The 16,264-nt window shown below is 47.5% G+C and overlaps 1 protein-coding gene across 2 annotated transcripts in view; it reads right to left on the bottom strand.

The window, feature by feature from the left end:
* Positions 1–540: 540 nt before the first annotated feature.
* SLC35E2B (solute carrier family 35 member E2B) overlaps positions 541–16,264 on the bottom strand; it is a 29,510-nt gene continuing 13,786 nt past the window's right edge. The window contains exons 1-10 of one of the 2 annotated variants that reach the window (XM_061561494.1): positions 15,107–15,591; positions 13,234–13,302; positions 10,210–10,378; positions 8,838–8,958; positions 7,778–7,905; positions 7,079–7,199; positions 6,542–6,595; positions 5,423–5,495; positions 4,757–4,887; positions 541–4,222 (exon numbers count right to left, since the gene is read on the bottom strand). In XM_061561494.1, coding sequence (XP_061417478.1) covers positions 3,961–4,222; positions 4,757–4,887; positions 5,423–5,495; positions 6,542–6,595; positions 7,079–7,199; positions 7,778–7,905; positions 8,838–8,958; positions 10,210–10,378; positions 13,234–13,302; positions 15,107–15,196 — 1,218 coding nt within the window. In that variant the 5' untranslated portion in view covers positions 15,197–15,591 and the 3' untranslated portion in view covers positions 541–3,960. Of the gene's footprint in view, positions 4,223–4,756; positions 4,888–5,422; positions 5,496–6,541; positions 6,596–7,078; positions 7,200–7,777; positions 7,906–8,837; positions 8,959–10,209; positions 10,379–13,233; positions 13,303–15,106; positions 15,592–16,264 lie in introns of those variants that run through there. The other variant, XM_061561495.1, reaches the window with a different exon arrangement.

The raw sequence follows: 16,264 nt of genomic DNA, 5'->3' as shown, positions 1-16,264 counted from the left end.
CCACACAACACACAACTTGCCAAACTCCACGTGAAATATCAGGATCGGCCACAAGAGGGCATTGCCAGGTCTTAAGACTAAATAGACCAGCTCTAAGCGTTAAGTGCACTGTTGGAGTTGGTTTCACTGTAAAAGATAGATATTCCCAATGGGATATTGAGAGATCACAAGAAGTTGTAATAATTCCCTTACCTCACGTAGAGTTACCATGCACATGTATCACTGAGCACAGGTAATATCACGTATGTTAATTTAATTAGCACAACACATTCCTGGAATTTTATTGTGAATATAGCTTACATTTGGCTTATGCATGAAGTTGGTGATGGAATGGCAGCCTAAGAAGAGAACGTGTTCAAAATTGACCACTGTGGAGATGCAGCAATGACATCGGTTGATGTGGAGTGAGATGGAAGGTAGCAGGGTTGGACCATGTGGGATGGTGACGTGGACAATGGATGATGCAAAAAATTTAATTTCGCATGTATTTTCTATCACCACAATGCATAACCCCATAGAACATTCAAGGAAACTCGGGAATTCTTTTTAAAAAAAAGCTTTTATTTCAACTCAAACATCGCAGTTTTACAGACATTACAAAACCACTACTGCCAATGCATGTAGTGAAGACTGCCCATCTCTACAGGCTCACTCCTCAACCTTCAAACCTAGAGGTTGGGTTAACGGACCACACAGGGATGGGAGTCTGAATGACGAGGTCTCGCATCAAGAGTTGCGGCGGTGATGCTGGTGTATGTGCATCAGATGCCCATAATCTGTGGACGTGCAATCCAGCGAGTGGGTGCTGAATCTGGGTCCCATGTAAGCAGGTGCGCATACCATCCTAGTTTCTTTGTTTCATGAACCTTAAACCAAAGCGAGAAACTACATGGGTGCTTGTCATTACTTGTAAACTTTTTAGATTTGTACAATTCAGAATTTATGAAACAGCAAAGAAATCTGTGCCCATTTTCTCATGATATCCAGCCACATGGCACGATTTCCAGAGGATATCACTCACAATATATCCAGGTTTGAAATCAACCCAGCCGTTCATCATATCTCCAGGGCCAACAAAATGAGGTTTCATTTTGTGGGAAGTTATAGTGGTCATTCTACAAGGAGACTGGTCTCCACCATGGGAATGTGTAATTTCCACAACTCATTCAAGGATGCCAAATGAGATTATATTATCACCACAAACATGCTTATTTGGGAGTGCCTCATATAACCTTGCAGGTGTCTGGCCATATTTATATTCTGTAAGATTGATACTGTGCACAACATATCATCTGTAAAATATGGTACACCGCGCGCTTGAATAAATTCTGCTTAACATAGGGCACGATGGCCCATCTGCTTTGTGCCCTTTTGATTCATCAGCCATAACAAAAAAACACAATAATCACTTTGTACATTTGTAACGTAATAAACCAACATTGTAATGCAAAACATGTTTTGGCATTATCAAATAATTACAATTCGTACACCCACGTTGGCAATGTAATGAAAAAATTGCAAACAATAGGATATTTGAAAAGAACGCAGCTTGGAAAATTATTGGATTATGTTTTTACACCTTTACTTGCATGTGTATGTTTTTTTTCTTCTCCAAATCAAGTTCCTGCATTTTTCGTTTTAACACGTGGTCCCACAAAGCACAGGTTGATATTAAAATTCACGTTCAGCATGTGACTGGCTTTGAATGGCTGTGGCCAAAGGCACTCAACCAATATCGTTTCAGCCACCAGTTATTGAAGCAGGTTGTTACCGGGGATATCAAGTTTTCTGTTGGTCTGTGTCTCAAGTGTAGGGAGCAACACAAGCGATCGTCATCAGTTGCGATCTAAACGTGATATTTTGATTATTTTTTATTCACTTTATTAAATTTTGATTATTTTACTCTATCTACGCGACTTTACCGAAAGACCCAAAGAATATGAATTCCTGCAGTCACGAAAGCTTTAAGTCAAGATTTTGTATGGAGTTGGTCTAAGTCTGGTTACCAGTTATTGCACACACAAATAAAATTCAGCTTTGTAACACATGAAAAAGCTATTACACGTTCACCAGAAAAGTATGAACACAACTAAAATCATAGAATTAAGAAAGACAAGTTTGTCGCAAAGTTACAACAGGAAACGTGGATGCATTTCTGAAGAAGCTAGTCCCTGAATTAAGATTGATGCTTAATTGAGATGTTAAAGTGGTGTAGCTGTAATGCAGCAAGCACACAGTTTAGACAAAGTTGTGTTAACATAACACAATATTCTATTTCCTTAAGACTTGTTTTTTTAATTCTCTTCACACCTTAACGAGACTTGTGCATAAGTACTTTGTGATTATATATATTACATTTTAGAATAAGTGACAGCTAAACGCACTTGCCCCGACTACAAGGTAAAATCTTTACAATGTATGATATATTCATATTCATATATGCAATCACACACGCACACAGACAGCTCGGATTCAATTCCTGGCTGTTTCACACATCAGTGGAGAATTGGTATGTGAATACGGGATGGACCACCCCTCCCCTAGGTCACCACAGCCTGAAATGAAAAGCAACTCTTTGTTGCTGATGTTGATGATCCCAACACCACAGCAGGTACAGTACTCGTTAAAGACCGAGTCAACCTAGAGGAAGCCAAGGACAGTTTTCAAATCCCCATGCCACTGGTGTCAATTATGGCTCGGATTCAAATTCGAGTTGCAAGGATGAGGGTGTGGTGAGCGAACCACGATGTTACTACTTCCCACCACACACGCACGCACACACACACAAACAGGCGCATAAGAATGGCATTGACATTAATACTGACATTTACAACAAAGGTGCCGATTCTACAGGGTGGGGGGTTATCATATAATTCCACAAGACCAAGGCTCTTAAACCACATTAGCACCGATGTATAACTCACAATTACTGTCATGAAGACACACATACAAACACATACATTGGGGGATGTTAGTTGACAGGTACAGTATATACTTTCCCATGACCTTCAGTTTTTTTTACTGCTAAAGCTGCAGTATTTCTTTCAATCTCAGGGATGTAGGTGAATTGTTTGAACCCCGTTCTCAAACTCATGATTGTGTGACGTTGCCACTCGTTGTGAAGACCAACTGTAAAATGTCACTGCCAGGTCCTAAGAATCGTACCCCACACTTTTTCTGGCGTGGTGTTTTGACATGTGCTCGCAAACCATATAGAGGTATCTTCAAATTATGTACTAAAACATCGCTATTGTATGTACATCAATCAGCCAGCACAGTAGTTAGTGTGTCCAATTCACAAGCAGGTTTCCGAGCTAAAATCGTGTGGTAAAGTGTCAAGTCAACCCATCATCCTGCCGTGGTCAGTAAACTTCGTACAACCCTGCAGGAACTCAACAGTGGTGGTTGTCCCATGAGAACGCGACTTGCGTAACAGAAATGTTAAATTTCCACCAACAACCCAGGGTCATCAGAGACAAGGGTGGCTCCAAATTACTCCAAGAGATATTTTGATTCGCTGACGTATCATTATTATACACATGACACGGATGGATAGCCCACCAGTGAATCAGACTCCTGGGATTTAATGACTTGTGTCTCACTGTGACACAATAACTGGAAGGAAAATGGTCAAACTTCCAGGCACTTCCATTCATTCAAACACTCTGTTGTGTTCCACAATAGGGACCCAAGTATTAAAGACTTGTGGGAGCCCCTCCTTGCTTAGCCAATAGCTGCGTCGTCGGCAGAGGCGTGGCTACTATAGGTAGATATGGCCAGTAGCAAAAAGGCTTTTGCCTCCAGCGCGTGGCCAGTAAAAGCGAGGTGTCCATAACCTTCTCTCTGCCTACGCCTGACCAAAATTTCCCATCGTCTTATAGTGTTGATCCCCAAGCTCACCGTGGGATCATAAGGAGGGCATCACTGCCAGGAAATGGAAGGGCCTACTGCTGGCCCCGATCACAACGCGTGTGTGTGTGTTTGCGTCTGCACGTTAATCTGCTTGCAAGCGTTGCTGGGCGTGCCGTGCGTTCCTTGCGTCCCGTGTGTCGCGTGCGTGGCCGCCGTGGCACCGTGCCCGCCGTGAGCACGAGCGTGGCTGTAGAGCGCGACCCCACCCACGACGAGGGCGCTGCCCGCAGCGGAGACGACGCTCACGGGGTTCCCGAACACGAGCACGCTGAGCCAGATGGAAAGCGCGTGCTTCGTGGTGCTCGCAACGCTGCTCGCGGGAACATGCGTGGATGCACGGGGAAAACACAGGGAGACGCGATCAACGACAGGCATACGTACACATGGCTAAACAGGGGCACACCGATTACACACATCTACACATTGATGTACACGGAAACACGCGTATATTGATACACAGGGAAACATGCATATATTGATACACAGAGTACACAGATACACTTAGACACACATGTACCCGTATAAAAACAGGTACACAAAGACACATTTGCAAGGGCACATAGATCCACACAGGTACACAATTAGGTACACAAATAAATGAGTGCATGGACATGCAAATACACACGGGCATGGGCAAATGCATTGACATGGGTGGATGTGTTTTTGCGAATTGTGTGTTGGTGGTCAGGGAATGTCTGTGTATCGTGTGGGCAGTGTTTTGTATGCTTTATGTGTGTGGTGTGCGTTGTATGTGAGTTACGTGGCATGTGTGGTGTGTGATGTATGTGTTGGTGCAGTACGGTGTGTGATGCATGTGTGCGGGGTATGTCCATGTTGAGCCTACCTGAACGTGACGGGGGAGATGTATCCCATGAGAGCGAACGCGCACACGCTCTGTGCATGGAAGAGAGCTCCGTCAGTCACGAGTAGGCCAGCCAGGTCTGGCGTGATGGGCACGGCTAGCCACACCATGTCCTGCACACACCACATATACGTAGTTCCTAATGCATAACACCCACCATACCACACTCCACGCTGTCCTGCAGACAAACACATGGAATACATCACACCATGTCCTGCACACACCAAATATCCCCTGTGTAGCCTTCAGCAAATGTGGAGGCAAGCGCCGTTAGCGAGCACCTACGAAGGCTGCCACGGCACACAAAGTTGGGTGGCCAGCACCATTCCCAGCCGTCTTTATCTCCCCAGTGGCGATGTTTACACACCACACCAGGTACTCATTTGAGGTAAAGTCGACCTAGTGGAGGCCCAGGACCGGTTCAGAAAATTGTCAGCGGGAATCGAACTCGGGTCGCCGGGTCCGTACCACAGGGCTCTGACCGCTGCTCTACCGCTCGAAACATGTCCTGCACACGCACGCACCGAATACTTCACGTATATTACACACCACAGCGCACATCATACCACACCATGTCCTGCACACACCACATACACCCACATGCGCCACACACGCACACTCTTGGTGGAGAGAACATGAGTGCTGTACCGTCATGAGCAACCAGGCAGGGATCATCATCAACACGGCGGCTCCACTCGTATAGAACTGCAACTCCGCAGGCCTGCACCCACACACACCCACACGGACACCCACACGATGAGACAAAGATCCTCCGTGTAGCCTTTTAGCAGAATTTGGAAGAAAATGCCGTTCGCAAGCACCTATGCAGGCTGACACGGCACACGAGGGGGGCGAGTGGCCAGCCTTTGTCTCCCCGGTACTCGTGTTTGTACACCGCAACAGGGACCCATTTCAGGCTGAGTCGATCTAGGGGAAGGCACAGGACCGGTTCAGATATTCGTCTGAACCGGTCCAGACGTCTTGGAAAAGGTCGGATTACCCACACTTGACTCCACCGTACGCAACCTGCTAATCAACTAGCTGTGGTGTGCCCAGTTGCACTGCTGGGTAGACAGAGGTGGAGTTTACGAAACGTGTCCCGTTGTTTCAACTGCCGCACCGGGAGATCGAACTGGTGACTTCTGCATTGGAAGTCCAGTGTGCAGACCATTACACGTGTCCATTCGGTACATGCTCGTTACATGAAAGTGTGCTTGTGTAACTGTACGTATGTATATGGCAAGCATGGCTGCGTTGGCTGGGTCATGTAACCTGAATGCCCAGCCACCTCTTTCCCAAGCGGTTTCTGTTGGGCCGGATAGAGGGGGCTAAACGATGTATGGCACTGGCTAGAGAACAGATGGGCTGATGTGGTACAGGAGAATGTGGAGCCGAGTGGACTTGCCGAAGACTGGTACCAGCAGTGTCAAGATCTGCCTCATGGAGGAGGCTCGTGAAGTACATTACTGTGCAGTCGGAGGCAGTCGCCCTCCAACAAGAGTGGAGCGGCGATGCTCACAACAACAAGCAGAGCGCCGGACGGCTAATAAGCAGAAAGTTAGCAGTGAAGTGGACGTCCGTCAGTCATGTCAGTCAACCCTTGGCAACTGGGTCTGTGCCGTGACCTCTTGCCAGTTAGCCTTCGACACTTAACGTGAGCTCAAAGTACACCTAGCCTGGCACAAGTGAATGGTGGTTGTTGTGAATATGTGCGTGCATGTGCATACTCGTGTGAATGGTGTGGGTTTGAGCATGTGTGCTACTCACGTAAATCGATATTTGTCACCACTCAGAAGCTTCTTGGAGAACACGTTCTGTAAACTGCACACAGACGCACATGTGAAACACCGTTAGCAACTCTCCCATTCCCACTATACACACACACACTAACTCAATGTCAAAAAGCGGCCAGGTGTAGTGGATGGCCAGCGCTACACCTGCACGCTAATGCGTCTTGCATGCGCTATCCCAGCGCTCACCAAGCCCTACTAGGGCTGGTACTACACCCACCTACGGGGTGTACGCGATGACGGTGCATCGCACGCCATGGCCCTTCCGGGCCGGCACCATACAGTGACATCCCCGATGTCACTGCACTTGCACCGGGGCTCGTGCCCACCACATTTCGCCACTGCACCCCCGGGAGCCGGTGGCATTGACGAAGTGTAGGTGGTGTGAGAGATGTGAGAGGTGGGTGATAGGTGTGGAAAGTGGGAGAGAGGTGTGTGAGGTGGGAGAGGTGTATGAAGAGAGAGAGGCAGGAGCAAGAGAGGGAGGAGAGCGAGGCAGGAGAGAGAGGTTTACCAGTCAACGATGTTGGTGGAGAGGGCAGCACTGAAACCCAGCGAGCTGAATCCGACCTCAGTGGCTGTGCACATGGACAGGCCCAGCATGACGGGCATGAGCGACGCGGACACACGCCAACCTGCACGCACAAAGATCACCCGTATAGACTTAACAGACTGTAGGAGCAAGTGCCGTTAGCGAGAACTTACCAGCACGGCACACCAGGTGTTGGGTGGTCAGCACCATTCCCGGCCGCGTTTCGCTTTTGGTAATGTTTTCACGTAGCCTCGAAATGCACCTGGCCTGGCACAGGCGGCATGGTGACCTCACCGCCACTTAGGGGTGAGGATCCAGTTGTCAACCGCCCCCTGTGGTTAAACCATGGAGATTTAACTGCACATCTTTGTGTTCATGTTTCTGTTGCGTTGGGTTTCTCTTCAGTTACAGGTCTGAATGATCATCCCCTTAGAATTATTGTTCCCTCCGTAGTGTAAAGGTTAAAGCCCTCTCCATATATGTGGCTCCCAGAGGCATGTGGGATCAGTAAACATTTATGGCCATGCCGTGCTGAGTAATTAATGGACTCATCCTGGTTACTGCTTACTGCACAAAACATATGTGCAGTGAGCGAAGGGTGTGTACTCGTGTGCATGGTGTGCATGGTATGCAGGGTGTGTATGGGTGTGCAGGGCGTGTCCGGGTATCCAGGGTGTGTACCGGTGTGCTCTCCAAGGATGAAGCGTGACATGAGAACGGTGAAGATCGGTGCGGAACTTTTCACCGTCTCAGCGAACGACACCGCCACGTTCTTGAGGCAAACAAGGCCCAGCACCACCGTGGCACACCTACAACCACAACAACGCACTTACTCACAACCACAACAACAAGCAACAACCACAATACACTCACAACAACAGCCACAGTGATCGTCATCACCATCACCACTACTTTTGAGAACCAGGACAACCGTGGCACAACTACAGCCCCAATGACCACAACAAACTGACCAGCAACACTGCAACAACAACAACAAAACAATAGTCACAATGATCATCATCATCACCAGCACTGCCTTTGATGACTGGAACGATAAGGGAATATTACTGCACCCACATTTAACTTTGTGTGTTGTCTTGGTGTGGTATGGGACTGTTTTTGTTGTTGTTTTGCTGCCTGGCCCAAGCTTGCATTGAGTGTTGAAAAATCAGCAGGAATGTATGTACTTATGTAATTTGTACTTTAATACTTTGTGTTTATTATTTTTCGTGACTTGCTTAGCTTTTCTCTATTTTGCACTTCTATCGATTTTTTTTTGGGATTGTTCATTGTTTGTTGTTGTAACCTGCTGACCTGCCCCGACTGTACATATGTGAAAAAAAGATTCACGTCGTCAAGATGTTAACTACCTCGCCTGGTATGCAGGTGGTATGCAGGAGGTAGTGGGTACGATCCCGACCCTGACGTCTATATATTTGGAGTTTCCATGTTCTCCCCGTGGTCGCGTAAAATTTTTCTCCGGGTCCTCCGGTTTTTCCCTCCACATTTAGAATCAACATCACGCGTTTAGAGCATTTGGCTGTTATACATTTACACACGAGAAGCCACCTCCGTGAGTTATCATTTGTGGCCAGGTCGCTTCTGAAACAGAGCTATATAGCCGAGTGGACCTTACCTGGTGATACATTTTAAAAAATTTGGTTTCATCGGATTCCTCCTTCAGTCTAAATAAAGATTCTAAATTCTGAGACCGAACGCACTGCCCCACGACGAGCTGCACCTCATGCCGCCCATGAGCGTCATGGCGGAGACGAAGTTGGGGGGGAAGTCCTTGTGGGAAGACTTCCGGAGGCACATCTGTATCAAGCCGATGACCGACGTGGAGACCATCTGCACCGCTCCTACACACACCCACAGAAGTATGATACACACAGTACATGTCAGCACTACTCCTACAAAGACCAAGATCCCCGTATAGCATTTAGCAGACTGTTGGGGCGAGTGCTGTTTGCGAGCACCTATGAAGGCCGGCACGGCACACAATGTGGTGGATGGCCAGCACTACACCTGGCCGCCTTTGTCTCCCGAGTAGTAATATCTACACACTGCCCCAGGTACTCATTTGAGGCAAAGTCGACCTAGGGGAGGCTCAGGACCAGTTCTGATAATCGTCAACAGTGTTGACCGTGAGCGGGAATCGAACTCAGGTCACTGGATTCGTAATTCAGCACAATAACTTCTGCACAACCATTCTACACACACAAAAAGACACACATGAAAATTTCGGACAAAATTCCCTTTTGAGCCGAGACATAATCTTGAGGCAAGTGTTGTTAGCGAGCGCCTATTCAAGTCAGCACTCGAGACGCACGAGTGGGGAAGACGACCTGGTTGTGTCTACATTGGGAATGCGACCTCGACCCCCCTGCAACGTCACACGACGGGGTGGTGTGGCCATCACCACGCCTGGCCCCTTTGTCTCCCCAATGCTGATGTTAGCACACTGCACCGAGGATTTATTTAAGGCTTAATCGACCAGAACTGGTTCAGATCTCTCGCCATTGATGGTAGGCATGGCCAGGAGTCAAACTGAGGGAACTGGGTGAGTCGCATAGCGCGCCAACCACTGCACCGCCACAAATGCCCCCACCTCCAACAACAGCCGCTGTTCGCTACTCAGTAGCGGTGACGTCTCCACGGCGCTTGTGCTAGCCGAGGTGCATGATGAGGCTTGAAGTGTCGATGGCTCACTCGCAGAAGGTTACAGGTGTCATGGGTTGACTGAGATGACTGGCAGATGCACCACCTGTCCTCCCCAATATGCCAACTTTCTGCGTTTTAGTCACTCCAGCACTGCGCTCATCATTGTGAGCATCGCTCCTCTGCCCCCCACTGTTGTTGGAGGGCGACTGCTTCCAACTTCCCAGGAGCGTCCTTCACGAGCCTCCTCCACAGAGGCCAATCTGAACACTGCTGGTACCAGTCAACAGCAAGTCCACTCAGTCCTACATCCTTCTGTTACCGCAGCAGCCAATCTCTTCTCCAGCACGTACCGCGATCGTTTAGCCCCCCCCCTATCCAGCCACTCGCGCACAAACACAGTGCATCCTCGCCCATGTCCGCATGCGGTGCGTGCGTGTGTCTGTACGTACCCAGCGTGGCGGGCTCGCCGCCCAGCAGCGAGAGGATGTACTTGTTGAGCACCAGCGTGCAGAAGCTGAGCCCGTACCACAGGCACAGGTAGGTGAAGGCATGGCCGCCCCACAGCCCTGATCCGTGCTCCAGCTCTACTGTCTCCTGCAGGGTCACCCGGACCGAGCCCTGATGCAGGTTATGGGGTCACGGGGTAACAGGGGACATGGGGGGTAATGGGTAACGGTGGCCACGGGGGTCACGGGGCTAATGTGTAATGGGTAACAATGGTCAGAGAGGTAATGGGTAATGGTTAGCGGGGGTGATGGGAGTCGTGGGTAATGAATGGGTCACAGTGGTTATGGGGGACATGGAGGTAATGAGGGTCATGGCTGTGGGTATAGATGACCAGGCTGAGACCATCAGCTCGCTAAATTTGAGAATCCAGTTTAACCACAGGTGGCTAAAACTCTTGATATGAACCAAGTGGTGGTGGCAGTTCAGGATCTCTTCACCCTGAACCATGCGGCCACTTCACTCAAATCAGAGATATCCATTGTAATTGATATGACCCCTCTCTGGTCTTCGCACTTGATTGGTTCACAGTGACGACATCATATTTACCCCTGTACTTAAGACCGAAAAAGGAGGATTTCTCCATAATTCTAGTTGTCGCCTAATGAGGCTTGTAATTACCAGCGAAGCATCGTACTCGAATTGTAAATGTTGTGGGTTTACTCTCCAACACACCGGTGTGCTGAACAAGTAACTGATTGGCATGTTTTGTGTAGGTGAAAAACCTTACTAATTGGCTGTGTCCTGTGGTGGCGGGTTTAAAGAAATATTTATATTTACGTGATCTAACCCAAAAAAACTCTATTATGGACACCTCACTCTGTTCTGTTTAACAGATGTAATGCAGAGACAGGTACGGTTAAAATTTACAGAGCCTCCCGCTCAAACGGGTGGCGAGCGGATGGCGACTTTCGGATGGCCAGTGGTGGAAATTCTACATTACTATGGTAAAGTTATACTTGATCTAATAGATGGGATATTGATACTGGGTTCATGAAGATTCTGATTCTGATTCTGATTTTCTGATCTAATAGATGGGCTATTAATACTGGGTTCATGAAGTGTACCCTCAATTGAAATTTGAACTTGTGACTTTATGACTTCGGGTTGAGTACTCTAACCACAGCGCCACCTGGGCAGATGGGACACGTTGGAGGTAACACGGGAAGTGGAGGCAACACGGAACAGTGGGGATAATACAAAGTGGGGTTACCAGGCAACACGTATGTGAATCAGTGTGTGGCCACGTACGCGTGTGCATGTTAATGTGGGGGGGCAGTGGTGCAGTGGTTAGTGCACTCTGCTACGAACCTGACGACCTGGGTTCTATTCCCAGCCACGGCTAACATCAGGTGATCATAAAACCAAAACGTTGGGCAGTTCACGAGCATTGGTTCAAGCAAGCCTGACTGCTGATGATACGGTGAATGTTTAAAATCGGTCCAGAGTTTGCGAGTCAGCAACCAATGCTGTTTATAGGATACACTCCCAGAAGGCCGTACGGCAAATGGGATTTGTCAAAATATTTTTTCATGTGGAGAGACAACTATGTGATGGAGGCATTCTTTTATTTTGCTATTTCATGTTTAGGTTAACCAACCTCAAATAATGCTGGTCACACCACACTCAAGTAAACCATTCTGGCATTAATAGGTTCTCACTAACAGCACTTTCCATAAATATTTATGCAGACTATAAAGGTCATACTCTTTGGCAATCTTTGGAAGAACGTAATCAACCAGGTAGGGTGTTGACTGTTGTGTTAGCCGACTCTCTGTGTTGTATTGCATTATATTTCTAAGTTTACTAGGTTTGTTGTCTACCTGATGACGATTGCTTGTGTTGCAATCAAAACGTCGCATTCTATTATTTAATTTCTTTTCTTTCTATGTGACTTTACCGAAAGAACCAAAGAGTAATGCCTGCAGTCACGAAAGCTTCAAATCAAGTTTATAAAGGTCATGTTTGTCTTTACTAGTGTTAATGTATTGGTGCATGTGACTGTGTGTGCATACACGTATACTAGGTAGGTATGGATGCATCTATTAATCAATTACATTTTATTATCTCACTCACGAAACATGCATAGAATTGTGCCTGTGTGAATAAATTATGTACAATTCATGCCAATTTATCATGTTTTTGTATTGTTTGTTGTTGTAACGTTCTTACTCGCTCCTACTGGACATCTGTGAAAAAGAGCTCATTGGATTCCTCCAGTATAAATATTCTGATTCGTATATGCATATACAACTAATGTTACATTTAGGCTAATGGGGCCAACAAAACTGTACAAACGAGAAATAATAAATTACGACATAAAAATCGAGGCAACAAAGAATCGATCCTTGAATCAAATCACGACCCCACGTCGTGACATTTCATCAAACCTCTGGGCTGTGGGGAGAGGGTCACTTATTACATGAACATTATGTTACTCTACATGCATTTGTAAATATTAATGGAGAAACACATGGGCAACAACGGAGGGAAGAGGAGCGACGCTCACAACAATGAGCGCAGCGCCAGGCAACTAAGATGCAGGGAGTTGGCACAGTGGGCACCACAAAGGGGGGCATCTGCCAGTCATCTCAGTTAGCCAACCCATGGCACCTCAGTCTGTCCCGTGACGGCGAGCCTTCCGCACTTCAAGTGACAACCTCAAAGTGACCCTTAGTCATGTCACCGCTACCGAATGGCGATTGGTGACTGTTCATGCGACTGTGTATATGAAGTGGTAGTGCAGTGGTTAGCATGCTGCTCTATAAACCCGGGGACCCGATTTCGATTCCTGCTCATGGCCAACGCCAGTGACGATTTTATGAACCGGTCCTGGGCCTCCCCTAGGTTGACTCAGCCTCAAATGAAGTCCTGATGCGGTGTGTAAACATCGCCACTAGGCGTGGTGCTAGCCACCCGACCCCTCGTGTGCTGTGCTGGCATTCATAAGTGCGGATGTGTGTGTCTACCTCTGCAACTTTGTCAGGTGTCAGAGATGGTGGTAATAGAACTTCTTTCTCCTCCGGTCGCTCCATTATCTACACAGTGCCACAAGAGGAGACAATGACCATAAAGTCAGCAAGCGCTTGCAAAGGCTGGCATGGCGCACGAAGGGCTCGAGAGATCAGCACCACCTATCCAGGCCACCTTTGCATTCCCTGTGAAGATGCACACGAATCATATTGGGTACGCACGTGAAGTTGAGTCAACCTCGCGGTAGCCCGCAATTAATTCTAGTACCTCATTAACTGATAGTGATGATTTGTAACATAGCCATGAAGTCGGGGTCAAAGTGTAGTGCATTAAACATTACAGCACCACTGCAAAATCCCCCGTTATCGCCTTTAATAGGCCATTAGGGCAAGTGCTGTTAGCGAATATCACTGATAAAGGCCGGCACAACACGCAAGGAGGTGGTGTGGCTGACACCACACCCGGCCGCCTTTGTCTCCCGAGTGCTGATGTTTACACACCACACCAGGTATTCATTTTAGGCTGAGTCACCCTAAGGGTCCTAGACTGGTTCGGATATTCGCCACCAATGTTGGACGTGGCTCGGATATTTGATGTGGTGGAAGGCTTTTGACCTACTTACAAAGTGAAAGCATACACAAGTGGAAACACACAACAAAATCACACACACAATCCCGCAAATAACAGCACGTTCATGTGCCAGTGCCACGGCATCCGTACACTAAAATCGACATAGAATTAACATCAGTAACTCTTCATGCACGTGTTAACACCAATAAGGTACAGTACAACGAATCCGGGTAGGGGGAGTCGTGGCGCTAAAGTTACCGCCTATGAAATACAAAAAACCCGGACGCATTTGTGTGAACTAGAATATCTGAGAATAACAGCAGAGCGGAGAGATACGTGTCAACACGTGGTCTTGAGTGGTGCATTATTATTATTGACTACACGACTGGCAAAAGCCAGTACCTTGATTTCCTGGGAAGACTAACAGATGTCCAAGGACAGCAGCTGCCTCAAAAAAAGGGTTTTGAATGTCCTGAGAAAACCACCTCAGGTCGCAGCCTGAAGCAGCAGAGTGGTTAGTGCACTGCTGTGCTATGAACCCTGGCCAATTCAGTTAAATTCCCGGCCACAGCTAAAAAACAGTGGCGAGTGATAGCTGAACAGGTCCTACCCCCCCCCTCCACAACACCCTCCCCGCTTCACCAACACACACTGACCAGCGTGGTGAAGTATGCCCAAACAACTCCCCACGATCGACACAGCATGGGGGGGGAGCCTTCTTGCAATAAAAAAGGCTGCAAATAATGACAACCGATTGAACCGACATTTTATTTGTAGTTTCGAACATGGGCACACGATGCAAAAACTCAAACGCAACACAAATTTCCGTCGCGCCAAACCGAAAGGGATTTGCCGCGCCTGCCGCCCGGTGGGTCTCAACACCAAACATACCGCCATCGCGAAACCCTTTTGCGCAAACAAATAAGTAATATTTAAGAAAACTTTTTTAAACACGCTTTAATGAAATGTACCCAACTAGCAATGGAAGAACTCCACGACTCCAACAAGTGGCCCCGAAGCTTGCCATAACGTAAGGGGCCATGGTGATTTACAGCCAACGTAAGTTGAGCGTGGACAATTTGAGCCAAGCCGAAACATAACATATAAAAAGAATGTTTAAAAAGATACGTTTTTTTTTTTCGTCATAAAATATTGTATTGTCATCGGTATGACATAAATATACCAAGTTTGCAGTCGATACCACATTGGGAAGTGGGTAAAAATTGAGTTACAAGATTTGAGGATACAACAGACAAAGTGAGTTAATAAAAAGCGTGTAATAATAAAGAATCCCCGTACCTTCACTGTGGAGTTGACGAAACAAAACACCCTGTAAGTGTACATCCTGGCCACCCTGTAGGAGGGCATGACTTGCGTACGCAAGTGCATGAACGAGACGATCCCCGCAAGCTTTGAGGGGGCCCTCAGCGAAAGACTTCTCCCCTAAGTACGACGACGTCGAAAAGAAAATGTAAAAAAAAGATCCCGCAAGTTACTGTTGACAGAGTCTCCTGAAACGATGGCGCTGTGCAAGAGAGGGATAACGAGAAGCGCAAGATGAGAGCCCCCGCCGCCCTAAGTTGCGCGTGAATGTCGACTGGGCTCTCTCCTGGGGCAAATGTCAAGAGACCAGAGAGCTGAAACATTTCTTGGCATGTGCCTTCAATATAAAGTGACCGAAAACCCCCTACAGATAACCACGTGACTGACACACCCTCTCACAATCACAAAAACACTGCTGACCTGAGCTCGCACTCAAAATGCACGTAGGTGCTTTATAGTGTGCAAACATTTGCACACACACACACATATGCGCCAAAGCACACACACATATACACACTAACTCATGAGACAAACACACAAATCCCCCTCAAATACTTTTGGAGCAAGAACCGACAAGCTTTAGGCGAGAGCGTGGCACAAGAGGGGCTGGTTTGGTCATCACCGCACAACAAACACATGGCATTTTGTTTTATTCTGGCTAAGGGGCTTTCAGGGGAGGTACTGTTACAGAGCACCTATTAAGCAAAGCACAATGGCATAAGTAATGACATTGCAACAGCCTCAGGCAAACACCTATACAATTATATTATGATGTGGCACACAAATCAAAATGACACTGCCGCGCTGATTACATTTTAAGGGACATGAATTGACTTGATTTTCACACACACAAGTGCAATTATATAATTTTAAGACGCATAGGACATACACGAAGTATTGGCGCAGTGGGTTTGCACAATGCAGTCCGAATTCAGTGACGAGAGTTCGATTCCTGGCCACGGCCAAAACTAGTGACGATTATATGAACCGGTCCTGGGCCTCCCCTAGGTCGACTCAGCATCAAACGAGTACCTGGTGCGATGTGTAAACATCACCACTAGGGAGACAAAGGCGGTCGGACGTGGTGTTGGCCACCAAACCCCACGTGTGCTGTGCCGGCCTTCATAGGTGCTC

This window comes from Lethenteron reissneri, chromosome 27, assembly GCF_015708825.2.
Source record: "Lethenteron reissneri isolate LAM-NWPU_2019-01 chromosome 27, ASM1570882v1, whole genome shotgun sequence".
Taxonomy (NCBI): domain Eukaryota; kingdom Metazoa; phylum Chordata; class Hyperoartia; order Petromyzontiformes; family Petromyzontidae; genus Lethenteron; species Lethenteron reissneri.
Note: the sequence above shows the minus strand (reverse complement) of the source record. Positions and strands in the feature narration are given on the sequence as shown.